At 37.3% G+C, this 17187-nt stretch overlaps 1 protein-coding gene across 1 annotated transcript; it reads left to right on the top strand.

The window, feature by feature from the left end:
* The first annotated feature begins 354 nt into the window (after positions 1–354).
* Positions 355–16087, top strand: LOC128016670 (zinc finger protein 507). The gene is made up of 7 exons (XM_052601361.1): positions 355–510; positions 5748–7909; positions 8564–8681; positions 9771–9882; positions 11089–11193; positions 11273–11407; positions 12945–16087. The coding sequence occupies exons 2-7, from the start codon at positions 5750–5752 to the stop codon at positions 13306–13308; spliced, it is 2994 nt and encodes a 997-aa protein (XP_052457321.1). The 5' UTR covers positions 355–510; positions 5748–5749; the 3' UTR covers positions 13309–16087.
* The last annotated feature ends 1100 nt before the right edge of the window (positions 16088–17187 follow it).

The following is a 17187-nucleotide window of genomic DNA, read 5'->3' as shown; positions in this document are numbered from 1 at the left end:
CGGGTTATGATGGATAACATATGTTTGAAATGTATATCTAATTCATATAGGCTACAAATGTAATAATAATAAAAAAACAATTATAATGTTAATTGAACTAAATAATAATAAATAAATAAAAACATGCAAAATTATGCAATTCATATGGATGCATCTTCAAGGGTCTTCACTTAATAATAATAATTATCAAATCGATTTTTTTTTACTAAATAAAATTGATTCACAGATCAGTATTTTATCTCACTACAGTACAAACATACAAAGCATAAAGTAAAGGAATAAATAATTACAAAAAGTAGAGCGTAAGAACGTATTTCTCAAAAAGCTGTGGGGCAGGTGTTTCTGGCTGATGTCACTGTCCCCGGTCACATGACTTGCAGCGAGTCACGTGATCGACGCTCCATTCTCGCCATTTTGATGCCAGGAAGAAGCACTTTTATACCAAAGGAATAAAAAAAAGCAGCGCATCACGAGCTCCGAGGCCAAAGATCAGACACAACTGCCGCATCAGTAAGTAGGGTTCGGATGGTCGTGACAGTCGCGTGACTCTGGGCTGTTTATTAACCGGGATAGTTGTATTTTTCAGCTCATGGTGAACTGTAAAGCGTGCATGTGTGCTGCGTGCTGCTGTGGTCAGAAACGTCCTGCCCCTTTCTCACGTTTCGTCTCCACGGATATCACGGACACCATGTTCTCAAACACACACAACCTGCTAAACTTCAGCTCAGTTATCTCACTCCGATTATCTGATATTGATTTGCACCAGTTGTGCATCTGTCATTAGATCTGTCTCCAAACATCCGTTAACTCGTCATATCTTGTTATTTTGTCGCACAATGTTTATTTTTAACCCCTTCACCATTCATGTTTTTTTCCTTGTCGATTTTGGCTTTTGACTACGTTACTTGTTGCTTTTCAACAAACTCATAGTATATATATATATATATATATATATATATATATATATATATATATATATATATATATTTCAGTGTTGCAAAATATAGGCCTAAATGATCTTAAAGGGAAAGTGATTTCATGTTAAATTATTTATTTATTTTGGACCCAATTGGTTTATATTGTATAGAAATACTACTACTAATGTGTGAAGTACTATAACATTTTCATTTGAGAAATGAAAAATCACACCATGCTTTCCTTGTTATGAGTTACACAATAATTGCACGCATTTTCATGTGCTCATGATCCACGTGTTTTTGTTTTGATTCGAGCACTTCCTTTTCAACTGTATGTCAAAAATGCAGAAGTGCTGTGAGCAAATGTTTTAAGAGTGAAAAATCAACTGATGAGTCAGACCTATTAGAAGTGATTCAGGGATTTTAAAATATCCCTGAGGGATGTTACAGTCATTCATTATTGCACAATAATACCTGACAGGGTGATCTGGGTTCCTAGGTTCAAATTATTTATTGTTATTTGTGTTTTAAGAAATAAAATGTGCTCAAACTGATTTGCTAAACTGGTCATAGAACATCATGCAGTAAAAATACATCTGTGTTTAATTTAACAGTTAATTAGGCAATGGCTAACAATACACATTATTTAGATGCTTAGCACAAAACTTGGTTGCATATAACATTTAATACAGACATTTAATGTGGCTCAGAGGTGGCATGAGTGCAATTAAATGTATTCATGTTCAGATTAATGCTTTAAATGTACAATTATGAATATAGAAATATTAAATGTTAAATTTAAATAACTGAAAATATAATAAAAAAAAAAATAACTAAAACTGCCAGCAGGTGGCAGAAAGTCATTGATTTTACCACTGAATCATTCATTCATTTGATTCTTTCAAGTGGCTGATTCGTTCAGGAATGAAGCAAGTGACTGTCTTTATAAATGGGGTAATCATGAATCATTGACTAACTAGATTAGTTTAAAATTGCACGTCCATTCATAAACAAAATACTGCTGTGTTTAAATCGAGATGTGCAGTGGCTCAACTGTGTTTTACTGTGCGTTGACACCGCCAGCGTCAAAGTGTCCGGAAGTCATTCATTTTAAATGTAAGCCGGGGAGGAGTGTCCAGGAGAGTTGAAATCAGGGCATATTTATGGTAATGAGCTATGACGTGGTTGGGCACCAACCAATCAGAACGTAGAAGTCCACTGCTTGAGAGGATTCCAAAGAAAGGAAGCTCCGACCACATTAGTTCCCAAGCAGAGGGTTGATTATTACTGTGGCGCGTTTGCAGTAATCTGTGATGTGTCCCCGTTTGTGTACAGGGACATCAATTTTTTTTTTTTTTTTATTAAAAATGATACGTGGACCAAGGTGTCTGAGATTGTTCATGTTTCTGGTGAGTTGCTGATGTGTACTAATGATATAATAAATAATACTTGGCTATAGTAGTCCCAGTTTGCTTTTAAACAAATTTTCTTGATTATACGTACATTAAGTAATGTCTATACTTGATTATATTTACATAAGTAACATTTTCAATGCAGGAATTTTACTTGCATCAGAGTATTTTTAGAGTGCTTTATGCATTATTAGGTTAAGAACCTTAATACTTCGTCCACATCAATATTGAATATGTTTGACACTCGACGGCGGCGGTGTGAACGCAGTTAGTTAACTATTTTCAACGACAAAATCAGACAGTAGTGTTCTAGTCAAATTAGTCACTTAATATTAACTTCTTGTTTATTTAACTGTTGTATTAAATCAGTATCCCATTTACAAAATCATTAAAAGCTGTCACTCATCTTAGTTTGTGATCTCAAATTTATAATCAATGAAACTCTGTGCACTGCCCAATGCATCTCTTATTTACACCCTGTCTACTTTGCTTATGAAATGATTCGTTAGATATATCTGTGATATATTACTCAATGCCCCAAAAACACGTAGAAACCTTTGAAAGTCTCTTGATAGCAATCACAAATATGTTGATAATCTGGTCAGTCGCAGTGGTGCTCCTAAATAATTTTTCATAGTCGCACGCAGTAGTTTTCTGTCGCACCGTAGAGCCCTGGTATCGCGAGTTATGTAATCTGATTACTTTTCCCAAGTAACTAGTAAATACATTGCTTTTATGCATTACTAGGAATGCATTATTTTTTTAATTTACAATGAAATATCTGAGTTACTATTTCAAGTAAGTAACATAAGTTACTTTGTTTACCCATTTATTGACTGACATCTCTCCTGTTCCCATGTTGAGAGAATCCAGGATTAAGTGCAGAGGCGTTGTGTGTGCTGTGTAAACATAATGTTACTGTAGTTCTAGACCAGTGTCATAGCTCTTGGGTGCCCACCCTCCCCCACAGTTAAAAAATACATGAATGTTTTTTCTTATCGTCAGTTCCAAAGTAAAAAAAGTAAATATCAGTTAATTAGGTGTACCAAACAATCATTAAGCAAAGAAAAAATAAATCTCTTACACACAGACAGAGAGCGAACCAACTGCAGGGTAAGGCTAAAGTAGCCTAATGTTAGTGTAGCTTAATCTATTAACTACACACACCATGAACTCGTCTGTTTAGACAACAATACCACAAGCGGTGGCATTAAATATTTCAATTTATATTTAAAGTTATCACAATTTACTAAAAACATTTTAAGTTACTAATTATAACACTTTAATTTTCAGTTATTCAAACAGCGAGTAAAGTATGGAGAAAATGAGCAAATAAAATTTTACAGGATTTGTTTTGAAAACCTGACAATCCTAAATAATTCATTCCGTGAGTGTGCGCACTGAACAAAACTCCTCAAAAATGCCTCTGATTGGCCATTGCATCCATAAACTCAACAGAATCGTGTGTGATTAGTTATAATGCGCAATGCTGTAAAACGAGTAAACAGAAACATGATGTAATGTGAGAAGGCCTAGGCTAATTAAAGATATTTACACTTTTATTTTAAAATCCATTTTCACTTATTTTATGTTTCAAGTATTATACTTTGAATAAAAAAAACGGGGGCCTTTTCATGTTCAAATTAAACAAGCGGGACTCGGCTCTCATTCATTCAACAGTTGACCGTCTGTCATTCAAGATATAGCGAACAAAACTTGCTAACGATGTGGGAAAACAGCTTAAACTTAAAAAGGGTGAAATAACAGTACCTTTACCCTCTGTGGTAGATGGTTGGGACGATGGCCTCTTATCACATATGGTAGCATTTTTATTTATTTTGTAGATTCAGTAACTTAAGTTCCACCGCTGGAACTTTACCCAGGAACTAGTGACTTTGGGCTGGTACTCCAGTAAAATATTACTGTTATTGTGTAGTTTAAAAAGTATTTCAGGTGAGAATTAAAACAAATTTAATTCAAGTTTATTTGTATAGCGCTTTTTACGATACAAATCATTACAAAGCAAGTTTACAGAAAATTAAGTTTCTATAATATTTAGTAGTAGCTAATAAGTGGTGACTGTCAGTTTATGTGCATATGACAGGATTTTTCTAAAAAATTAATACAAGACGTTGTCAACCAGACGATGAATATTATTAACAGCAATTATTATGTGATGCAGTAGAAATATTTGTTAGTTCTGTATGTTGTTTCAGTTGTTTTCAAATGCAGTTTATTTATAAAGACCATGCCTATTTAAAAATGTCTCGACTAGGCTAGTCCTTCTAACATTTGCCGCTGGCCCTGATGTCTCTTTTTACATAAAATATGATTTGTTAAATCTAACAGGTAATCTTTGATCTTTATTCAATTAATATAGTAATATGTTTAAATGAAAACGAAAGGAGGAAGTGGTGTTTGATATCATATTTTGTCTTATTGTAAATATACAGTGAGTAAAATTGCAGTAGCCAAGGCGAGCTGACTGATGTTATCAAATATGCTGCTGTTTTCAGAATTACCGGAAACTCCTGAGTCGAACTCACAAAGTCTAAATTACAGAGGATGTCCAAAATTTGCGTACTTTTTATTGAGAAATGCAGGCAGACCTATGTCACCAGACTATTTGCCTAATCTTCATGGTACTTTTGACCGCGGTGGAAATGCAGAAAGCAACATGTATAGGTCTAAAATAAATGAAAAATTTCCAGGTAATTTTGGTGGAAACCCGGCATTAGCCTGTAATGGTAAGGTGATGAACAATTTGAAAAGCTCAGAGGCGTTTCAGTATCTACACATTGATGAAGTTGGTCAGGTGTTATTTAAGGATGTCGGAAACGACCTTATGATTCTAAAAGTGGACATTGAGCCGATCTACAGCCTACACATGTTAGATCATAAGGCTTGGGTGCTAGTATCAGTGGCAGATAACATCTTGTTTTGCAGTGCCAGGATGCTCTTGTAGTCATCCAGCAGTACTTTTGTGGAAGGTCAGTAAGGACAATTAAGGGCACAAAAAATATTTATTGTATTGTGATATTATTAAGTAATAAATGTACTAAACTGAAATGTTCTTTAGTCTAAGACTGCTGGATGATCAAATTATCTCACAAAGCACTAGGGATTTACCGAAATGAAAATTCTGGGCCAAAAACTGAACATTTTAGATGTACTTGGTTGAAGACCGAAACTGAAAATGCTTTGTAATAATTAGCCTAATTATTATTTTTAAATAATATAAAGTAATTTTGTAGGAATTTTAATGAAAGTGGCACACACACACACACACAACTTTGAACAGAAATTATATTAAATATCAATATATCGTTTTTTTTTACTCAGTATTATCAGAGCATTTGAGCAGATCAGTGAATGAGAGGGTAGCTAATTTTTTGCATGTTTATTTTTCATGCTCCAGGAATGGAGGACAGTAGTGGAGTTGCTGTCCTTGTGCCTCACTCTAGAGTCCAGCGGAATACCGTCTTCATTCCCGACAGATGTCTTCATGGTGCCGAGGACCAGCAACGACAGCAGCAAAAGCAGGCTGCCGACTCTCTTATTCAGGTCATTGAGAAGCTCAGCAAGATCGTGGAAAAGCAGCCCAAACGATGCTCTGTCTCTGGGAAAAAGAAACCCTTGATGACCTCTGCTTCTGTACCAGTTCCAGACAGTAGGGACAGCACTGAGGGGCTCACACCTTGTAAGAGATCAAGAGAACAAAGAGACGACCGCCCGACATCCAGCAGCACACCTGGGAACATTTTGGAACCTGAAGCTTCAAGTTTAGGCACTCGGACGGTCACCTGCTACCAGTGCAGTATGTGCCGATTTGTCTCCCCTACATTGGAGCTGTTGAAAGAACATCTACTGCTTCATGACGAGCAGCACAGTGAACTCATCCTAATGTGCTCAGAGTGCCAGTTCACTTCAAACCATCAAGAGGAGCTGGTGGCACATATAAGACTCCACCTGGAGGAGGGCGATCATGCCAGACACATCCTAGATGAACAAGAGATCGCATCGGCAAGGAGCGCTCACCAAAGGATGGCAGTTTTGACGGTGAGCAATATGGAAACAGACAAGATGTCTACACCAAAGAAGTGGTACAGCTTTGAGCAGGGCAGGTACCGTTGTCTCATCTGCAACTATGAGTGCAGACAACAGCGGAATCTGAAGACCCATGCATGGAAACACGCTGGCTTGGTTGACTGCTCGTACCCCATATTTGAAGACGAGACAGACTGTCCTGATACTTTACAAAGCACCAGTTCTCATTTGATTCCAGCAGGTAGGGAGGATACAATTGTAGTACTCGCAGCAGTTGGAGGAAAACCTCAGGCGATTCATGGCTCCTCCAGTATCCAGCTAGAGCTGTGTGCTTCACCAGAAGTGAGGTGTCATGGGGAGAAAGAAGGTCTGAAAACAGCGGAGACCAAACTCCCATTGATTAGTCAAGTTTTAACTCTTAAAGACCCAGAGGAGCCCTTGGTGGAGGTGCAGGTGACACCAGAAGCACAAATGGAGCTGGAGTTGGAGACTGAGAGCCAACAGGCAAGCTCCGACAGTCTCCTGTCCTCCGCACAGAAGATTATCAACTGCAGTGGCAACAGCGCTGGCCACATCAACGTCATCGTGGAACGCCTTCCCTGTGCAGAGGAACCAGTGTCCAGCAAACCTCTGCTCCTCAGCCCAGATGTAGAAGGAGACAAGACCCTTCTTTCCTCTGAGGAGACAGATTTAGAGAGCCAACACCTCCCTGTATACTACAAACAAAAGGAGGAGGTTGTGATTGGCTGGAATGGAGAAGATCGGCAACAGGAGAAAGACTCTGTGTCATTGGGTTCTCCCTCTGATGAAAACGTGCCACCGGTTCGGAGGAGGACTTACTCCGAGTCACTTCGGCTGCATTCTTTGGCAGCCGAAGCATTGGTGGCCATGCCCATGAGGGCCCCAGAGCTCAGCAAAACCACTGCAAAAGATATCCATGACTGGAGTACTCAAAGCCCTGACACAGGCCAGAGAATTATGGAGATTGATAATAGCACCAACCTTAAGGCGTCTTCAGGAGAACTTCCCGCTGCAGTTGGAGAGGCAGGTGTGCGTCTTAACATTGGCTTCCAGAGTTCAAAAGATTCTCAAGATGTGCTGGTCGAGGGACCCTCCAAAGCTGGAATCAGCATGTCTCTTTTGACTGTCATTGAGCGCCTGCAAGAGCGTTCAGACCAAAACACTTCAGACGAGGACATTCTGAAGGAATTGCAGGACAATACCCAAAGCCAACATGTAGGCGATGTTCCTGGGTGTGCTGCTGTGCCTAGTGATATTTCCACTACAGACGGTCTGGTGGAATATATTGCTGGGAGCGAAAGGCCCTACCGCTGTCGACTGTGCCTGTACAGCAGCGGAAACAAGGGTTACATAAAACAGCACCTACGTATACATAGACAGAGACTGCCCTACCAGTGCCCCATCTGTGAACACGTCGCCTGTGACAGCAAGGACCTGGAGTGTCACATGATCCACCACTTCAAACCTCGCATGTACAACTGCAAACAGTGCACTGAGAGGTTCCACTTCAAGGTGAGGAGAAAAAAAATCTTTTTTATAAGTCTCATGGAAATAAGCATTAAGAAAGTAATTTCATAGAATATACCTCTATTGTAATGAACAATATTTAATTGGGTCTGTCTAGTAGCTAATTGGGTCTGTCATTACCCCATTTAACTTAATTCATACCAAAAAAAAAAAAAGATTGTCATTTACTCGCATTTTGTATGCCTTTTTTTCTTTCTGCACAACATAAATTATTTTGAAGATTTTTAATATGTTTTGTTTATACAATGAAAGTAGGTCGGTCCAAAACTGAAATGGGGGAAAAAAAAAACAAAAAAAAACACAGGACTCAATATTTTGTGGTTGAAATGCTCTTCTCTTTAGAAGAAACAAAATTAATTGTGCATAGCCTATATTGTATTGATATAATAAAATAGACTACATAATCTGCTTGATTTGAACTTCATTGAATTATTTTTGCATTTCCTGGTAGGCAATGCATATTTAAGTAAGTCCCAACTGTTCTGAGTCTGGAGCAAGTATTAATTGTACCCCATGTAGATTGTATACTAGAGTTCCTTATATTGGAATGCACTGCTCTCCTCTCCCTTGCTTTCTGCTTTATTAATAAACCTCCTCCTTATGAAGCACTGATGATGGTTTTATTAATACCTCATTCAGAGTCAGCTGAGAAACCACGAGAGAGAAGGGCATGGGATAGGCGACGATAGCAGCACACTGACCCATGTCGCTGAAAGCACAACAATCATTGAAGAGTCAGCCAAGATAACAGATGAAGGTGAGACCTGAACAAATCTCCTATGCTACCCAATGAAACAAAAACTGTTTTCTTAAACCTACTTATAGTCGTGATGAAATGGATGTATATTTGATTTTAACAGATTATCGTGAGAGAAATAAACGTAGGGTGGGGATTTTTGATTGGATTTTGAGAAGTTGCACTCACAAAAGAATACAAGCTTGCAGTCGATTGCCGAGGGGTGGGTTTTAAACTGTCTAAATGATTGGAGAATTCTGGCATACGTGACTAGACATAAGTGACATTTTAAAGTTGCCCAGCAGTCACAATTCATGACTTTTAAAAGCTCATTTTTGATGTTTAAAATGACATATTTAAACATCTCCATTAAAATAATTGATTTGTCTTAAAATGGCTTGAATGTACATACTTCAAAGAATTTGCTAATCATCCTCCACCTCCACTCAATCACACCAGCTCAGACCTGCTCCACTTGCACTTAATTAACTTGAGAACAGTAAATGCTACACAATAGCAAATGACAAATTTGTATAAATGGTTATCAGACAGCGTATTTATTCAAATTCTGAATGGACTATAGCAGGGTTATTCAAATCTTGTTCTGGAGGGCCAATGCGCTGCAGAGTTTAGCTCCAACCTTGATCAAACTTGCCTACCTGTGATTTTCTAATGATCCCGAAGACACTGATTAGCATGCTCAGGAGTGTTTGATTAGGGTTAGAGCTAAACTCTGCAGCGCATTGGCCTTCCAGGACCGGATTTGAATAACCCTGGACTATAGCTTAGAAAGCACACAAATTGTACTCCCCTTATAATTACTAAAAAGCTGTCATTCATCGCGATCTCATGATGTTTCGTTATAATCACTGCACAATAAATCTCTACTATATCACATCTGTACTTTGCTCGTTATAATGAGAGGATTTTTGAGTATGCAGAACCTGATCTGAACAAAACATCAGATTTTTGAGCTCTGTGCAAGTTGACAAGATGGGTTAAATGATTTATTTTAATCATAAACATGGTGATTGTGTTTATTTAACAACTTAGAACTTGGAGACATTCTTTTTCTTTTCTGATTTTTGTGTATTTCTCTTTCTTGCTCAGATTCGGCTGGTGAGCAGAGCGTTTTCAAATGCGATGTGTGTGACTACACCAGCTCCACATATGTTGGGGTGCGCAATCATCGGCGAATCCATAACTCCGATAAACCATACAGGTTTGGGGAAAATAACTTTTTTTCATACTTATAGAATATCAGTATAAATATAGAACCAAATTTATTTGGTTGTAAATAGTGGTGGGCCGTTACCTGCGTTAACGTGCTGCGTTAACGCGAGACTCTTATCGGGCCGTTAATCTATTCTCAAAGTTGGGCTGAGAGCTGGGTCTATAAATGTAGTTTTGATTGTATAAATTGAATAAATGTAGGTTTGATTGTATATTTTATTTTTACATTGAAGACTATCCAGTGCTATTTTACATTTAATTATTTGGTTTCTGTACCTTGATGCCTATAAACTTGAAAAAAAACTTAAAAATTGGTTTGAAACAGGTGTAAGGTTGTTTGCACCTTGTGGAATTAGTTTACAGCTTTTTCAAGCACTTTGTGATGCATTTTGGAAACAGGAGATGAGCCCATTTTCTAATGCACCATCTAGCTTGATAAACCCCTTCTCAAAGACTTACTGTTTGTCAATTTTATTTGGGTAACACCCAAATTCTGAATGCCTTTGTCAGAATTCGAATGAGCCATTTTAATCTAGATTAATCTAGATTAATTTCAAGATCACAGTGAGATTAATCTAGATTAAAACAAAATAATCTATGCCCACCACTAGTTGTAAAAGATATGTTACATTAGGAGAACAAATAAGAAGGAATCCGATTTGGCTGGAAATGAAAGCATTATTAGTTATCACCACAAGGGTGCAGTGGTGCTTAAGAAAAGTCTGTGTCACCTGCACTCATTGTGTAAAGCCTTTATCTGCTTATAAAAGAACAAGATATTTTTCTCTTCAACGCAAATGCACATACACTCACCTAAATCACATGCAAGCTCACACAAACACCTCAAGGTCCCATTATGGTCTCTTTGTGTGTGGTGATGCGTCTTGCTTCAGTTCTGCTCACCCATGATCATTTCAAACAGCTTCTGAGAGAGAGGCTTCTTTTAACACAGCCGCATGATCCATTCAAGGCCTGCAATGTATTGCTTTTGCTGCAAGCAGTGCTTTGAGTTCAGCCTCTCTACAAACAGCCTTTCATTGTTCTTCAAATGCAGCCCTCCAAACGTTCAAACACACAGCTGCACACACAAAACAAATATCACCTGACCCCTCTTGACAGGTGCCCCAAGGTCTCTTTTCAAACTGTGGCCTTGAGCCGCTCAAATTCTTTATCCTGTGCCGCACGACCCCTCTAGGTGCTGCAACTGTGATTTCGCCACAACTAATATGAATAGCCTGAAGAGCCACATGAAGAGACATCCACAGGAGCACCAAGCCATGCAGCTGCTGGAGCAGTACAGGTGCGAGACAAACACTGAGCTGGTGTACACAACTTGACTCTAAGTGGAGATGGGTCCTAATCTTCGTTCTGTGCTATAGGTGCTCGCTGTGTGGTTACGTGTGCAGCCACCCACCATCTCTCAAATCCCACATGTGGAAACACGCTGGAGATCAGAATTACAACTATGAGCAAGTCAACAAGGCCATCAATGAGGCCATTTCCCAGAGCAGCCGGTAAGAAGGCCTTTTATAGTAATCATTTAAATTATTTTGTGTGATGTACTACTATTTTTTTTTTTAAATTTTGCTCCAGGATGAGTGGATATAGCTGAAACTCTATAATTATATAATGAGAGTAATTGTATTTTGTTTTTCTTCTCAGAACTGCCATCTGTGGCTTGATGTACGTAGCTAAACAAAAACTTTCTGGGTTTTTTCCCCAAGCTTTTGATGGTGTTTGGTATCTCAGTATTTAGGTTCGCTCTGAAATTGTAAGGGTTATGTAATTCAAAATAATCAACACATATTTATAATATCTTTAAGAAAAAAAAAAAAAAAAACTTAACCCCAATGGTAGTGTATATAAAAAAACGCTGTGGTAATAGAAATATTTGCCTCCATATGTATGAAAACATTCTGTCCCAATACTTCTGTTAACATGTTTCGAGTAGTGACTTGAACAAATCCTTGCATCTAAATTTTTAATTAAAGTAGACGATTTAATAAAGCAATAAGCCCCAAGAAGCCATGGTTTACAGTGAATTTATAACAGCTAAGGGGCGTTGTTAAGGGGATTTTATGAAACCCCCCTTAGCTGTTATAAATTCACTGTAAACCACAGCTTCACAGGATTAATGCTTTTCTAAAATGGTTATTCCATATACCTAGTAAGGTTTCACAGCATAAAACAGAGCAAATAAAGTGTAATGATAAAAATAAAAACCGTATTCTTCCACCAAACAATGTAGTTCCCACTGATCTATAATATAGAACTGGATTGCTCATGACGTCATTAAAGTGAAGCCGCCGCGCCGCCATATTGGTAATCCCTAGTGTGCGAAAACGTTCCATTGAATTAATAGGAATTTGTATGATTTTAATGAGAAAACATCACCTAACAAGTCAGTGTTTATAATTATGAAGTATCACTGTACATTATTACAATGCGAACACCCTAGGCATGTAAACGGTTATTTTTAAAATGTCGGGAATTTCCCCTACTTATTAAAAAGCTACGTTCATTACAGTAGTGAGCATCATGAACATGATAAACATCAGACGGACACGACCTCAACACATATAACAAACGACAAAGTGTTCGTTCTGAAATCTGAATTTATTCAGATAAATAACTGACTATATGCAGTACGGATTTAAGAAATAAATACAGAGCTTTATTTTCCAGATGGTAAAAAAAAAATCATTATAGAGCAATATTAACAACATAATTGTATTATTCATTGTAATATATTAAAATCCATTTCTGATACTAATCCGTTCATGTTTTAAAAGCCATTTTTGTGTTTGATCAGTTACCTGTGTCGTCAGTGCGCAGCAGACACACCCACCAACACGATTTAAATATATCACTTAACGTGGTTCAACCAATCAGAATCAAGGACTGGAACTATCCGTTTTATATTCTGATTTAAGCAACAACTCTTCAGCTGTTTTTGCTACTGTACCTCGGTCGTCTTATAACTCTCATACTAACAAGTCTAACTAATATGGTCTTAAAGAAAGTCATTTTGTTTTGTTTTCTAAATCGAAGATCTCCAACTACACCTCTGAAGTCAAAACGTGAGACTGGGGTGGAGCGTCCATATGTTGTCTTGAGCAGAAAAGACAAACAGTCACCGGAGGTGGCTTCTGTTACTGATGGGCCAAAGGGCAACTCTGTGAGGTCATCGTCCCGCCGGGAGCAGGCCGTGGCGTGGAGGAGCGGCTCGGGGCAGACACGGCCAGGTATGGAATACTGTGTGCTGCTCTTTTGCTGCTGTATCTGTGGCTTCGAGTCCACGAGTAAAGAGCAGCTGATGGAGCACATGAAGCAGCACGAGGGAGATCTGATCAGCATCATACTGAGCAAGGAGCAGCAGGGAAGTCAGCAGCAACCAGCAACACACACTTTTTAATACATACTGTCCTTGTAGCATTTCTGCTTGGACAAACAACATGCACAATTCAAAACCTTTTTATTTATTTTTTTATTTTTTTATGTCAGTCTATCTTTGTATTGACATTAGTTTCCGTTCATGTTATTGACTATGTGTTGAATTTCAGAGGATCAAGTAGTTAACAAATGAAATTGACTTAAGTCAAGTAACTTTTGTTTTGAATTATGCAAATTGGTGAATTTCAAAGGTTTTTTGTACCTCATCTGTTCACAATATACATTGTCGAGTCCACACATGAAAATCAGGCAGCTTCTATCGTTCACTGTAATATTATTTATCTATATTACTTATGTACGTTTTCCTTTAAGGTGGCACTTGCCATACTGCATTTTGAGTATGGAGAGACAGATTTCTTTCTTGCTCTCCAATGTCTGTCAATGTTTGCATTGATATTTATCAAGCTAATTTATTTTATATGCATGTTCCCCTCCGTTATGTTCATACAAAATTAGAAAAGGTGTGTCTAGTTATAGTCTAATTATGGTGCTATTGGTCTTTTGCTCAGAAATGAGGGAGAGAGAAGTCATCATTGGGAATGTATCTTCAAATTGTATATAATTGTTATATAAACATTATATAGAATGAATTTAACCTCTGTTCTCATTGAAACAGCACAAGTTTAAAATTGGCCCTATTTAAAAATGAACTCTTGGAAACATGCAGCAGAAAAAAAGGATCTATGTATAGATTATTTACTATTTTTATTACTAAAATATAGATATTGAAATCAAACTTTTATAAAAAGTTCAAATGCCAAAACTTGGAAGACATTTCTGTTTTCATAATCTTCTTTCCCTTTTTCTTCCAGTTTGTATTAATTGTGTGTTTTTTTTCTTTCTATCAGTTATAATTGTAAATGGGTAATGGGTTCAAAATGAAATGTATCTATAAAAAAAAGCAGTAGTTTATGGGGTTGTCAGTGCAGAGGATGTTCTGTTGTATTTTATTTTTTTTATTTTTTTCATTTACACACACACACACACATATACTGTAATATTATTATTATAGGTTAATATCATTCTGAATGTTTTGGAGTGCAGTTTTCTCTTAAAGCTCAAGGCAGAAGTCAAGAGTTTGCCGCTGTCAAATGAAAAAGTAGTTGATGTTTTAATTCCTGAATTGTTATCTCCTGTGTGCACGGCATCTCAAGCACTTGTCATTGCTGAATATTAGTCATGGGTGCCGCTCCAAAACTGAGTTCTGCTCCAGCTGATCATGTTCCTACTGACTGGAAAAATGTGAGGCTTGGGCATCGTGATACTACAGCAGCACCTTTATATTGTGAAAGCCTAGTAATTGAGATATTGCTTAATCACTACCTCAGATTTACTAGTTTTGTGCCCTGCTCTTTTGACCTCCAATTTAAGGCCCTTAATCAGACTTTATATGCATCATATTTTCCAGGGGATGATTTGCATACACTTAATGCTTGTATGTCAACAGTCTAAACTGCAAAATTAGCATGATTAAAAGGGCATCTATAATTCATTCAGGCTCCACACTGCCCAATGTATCAGAGAATTTTACTCTTAGGAATTAAACCATAAAAAATGTACATACTTGATTATTATATTCTGAACCTAATGTACTAATTTACAATTCAAACTGCAAATGCAACCAAAGTAGGAGCACGGTCTGCATATAAATCATGTCACATGATTTTACCGGGACACTGACTCATTTACCAGTATTGAAATAGGTTTCTCATTTCATTGTTTTAGCACATAAATGTTTGTTTCAGAGGATGTGCCATCTTGTTTATGTCCATAATGCTCCCTTGCTACGTTCCAAGTAATGGCTTCAAAGAGAGATTGAGCTTCCTAGAAGGTTCATTTTGTGTCCCAGCTACTGCATTTTATTTTATTCTATCACTGCTGATGTAGTCCAAATTGATCAAGAACCTACCAGTTGGTATCCCATTGTATTCCAGCAATCTTCCAGCCGTTGTTTCTCACATTAGTTCCTAGAACAATTGCAATACATCTGGAATGTTTTCTTCTTCTAAAGCTACACAATCCGTTTCAAGTAATCAGCAGGGCGAGACAATGGTGTCGTCTTTCACGATGAGTCACAAGATTTGGTAATCACAGTGAGGACAGCATCTCGGCCACAAACGTGCCTTCCATTTCAACAGCCTCATCTTTGAATAAGCTTCAGTCGAGTTCAGAAATATACCATAAATCTAAGCCAAGTAGTCTCCCTTTATCGAGTGCTTTGGTATCTTTGATTCTGTATAATGTGCCCTCACAAACTGTGTAATGTATTCGGACACATGGTACTGTACAAGTTTTGTATGTGACTGTCTGTAAATATTTACTGTAGAAAACTGACATTTTTTAGAGGAATTCTATTTTTTAAAACTTGTATAAACACTAAAGAAAAAGGATCAAAAGAAAAACAAATGAATTATTTTTATATATATATATATATATATATATATATATATATATGTATATGACTCGCTAAAATGAATCAAAAGGGGTCTTTACTGTGTGTAAGGGAACGGTTGGCATTTGAAACTCCAAACAAGCACATCGTGTCGCATGCTGCAATGCCAAAGGAGAGAATAATAATAAAAAAAAAAACTTAGGAATTGTATCTTTTCAAGTACAGAGGTCCAAAGGTACCTGTTTTAATATTAGTGTTCCATTCATAATTATTTATTTGTTCTTTTGGAAACTGTAATGTTATGGTTTTTGCCAGCGTATTTTTGGTAATAAAGTATGAACAACAGTCATCTTAATGTGTCATCGTTTGGTTTTCATAACTCTACACAACAAACTTGAACCACTTTCTAAAATCTTCTTTGTCCTGCATCTCAAACTTTATCATCTGAGATATTTGTAATATTCTGAAAATAATTTTACTGAAATTATGTGTGAATCATGAGAAGGCAGCTAGCTGCCTGTTTGGATTTAGTCTCCATTGTCCTATTTTGTCTCATGGGCAAAAGTAACATGCTGAGTGTTTTATCATTTAACATTTGTCTTTTATACCTGGGAAATGTAAAGATGCGTGCTAGGTGAATTAGTTTAATGGGCAAAAACGGATGTACTTTTCTGTGTGACTTGACATACCTTGCTTAGAATGAAATTAAGTAAATTACTTTCGTTCCCTTTTAGCCTTTAATTTTTACCCATGGCTACTCCTGTGGATCTTGTGACATTTGCCAAGCCTACATTACTTTATCACAGGCAACAACCTGAAACAGCTTTATGAGAATTTATATACTGAAAGGAAAGCAAATCAATTAGAAATGACCTTTGAGAAGCCACGTTTATTTCATCTTTGTTGACGAAGGTTCTTTCCACTGTCGGCCACACAGAGCTAAAGTACTGTGCAGGTATAGTGCATGAAATTGTGTAGTGTGTACACTTATAGTCTTGTATTTTAGGCCACCTATCTGAATTCGTTACAACATTACTCTACTACACCAGGAAGATAAACCATGCCATAATGGGGTTAAAATGTAAAAATCGCATGTGAATAGATTTCTGAGCCAGCATCAAGTGTCCACCCAACTGAAATGAGCTAATTGAAATTTCAAGCAAATTAAAACCAGCGGTAGGTATGAAAGATGCTTGACTTGTATGGGTTTAACTTGCTTTACTGTAACCTAAGGCTGCTGGAGCAGCGATAAGCTGTGGATGGATTCCGCTCCTCTTTAGGAAACAAGTCTGTACCTTTTTATAATCCCGTCAAGTTACACAAATCCCTGACAGCTTCTAAAAAGCCCACTGATGTTGTCATTTACAAGATCAGCTTTTCAAAGACCGCCATGTAATAAAGATTTAGGAGATGACATGCAAGGTGGGGTAACACAAAAGCGAAGGGAAG

Source organism: Carassius gibelio, chromosome A7 (genome assembly GCF_023724105.1).
Source record: "Carassius gibelio isolate Cgi1373 ecotype wild population from Czech Republic chromosome A7, carGib1.2-hapl.c, whole genome shotgun sequence".
NCBI lineage: Eukaryota > Metazoa > Chordata > Actinopteri > Cypriniformes > Cyprinidae > Carassius > Carassius gibelio.
Note: the sequence above shows the minus strand (reverse complement) of the source record. Positions and strands in the feature narration are given on the sequence as shown.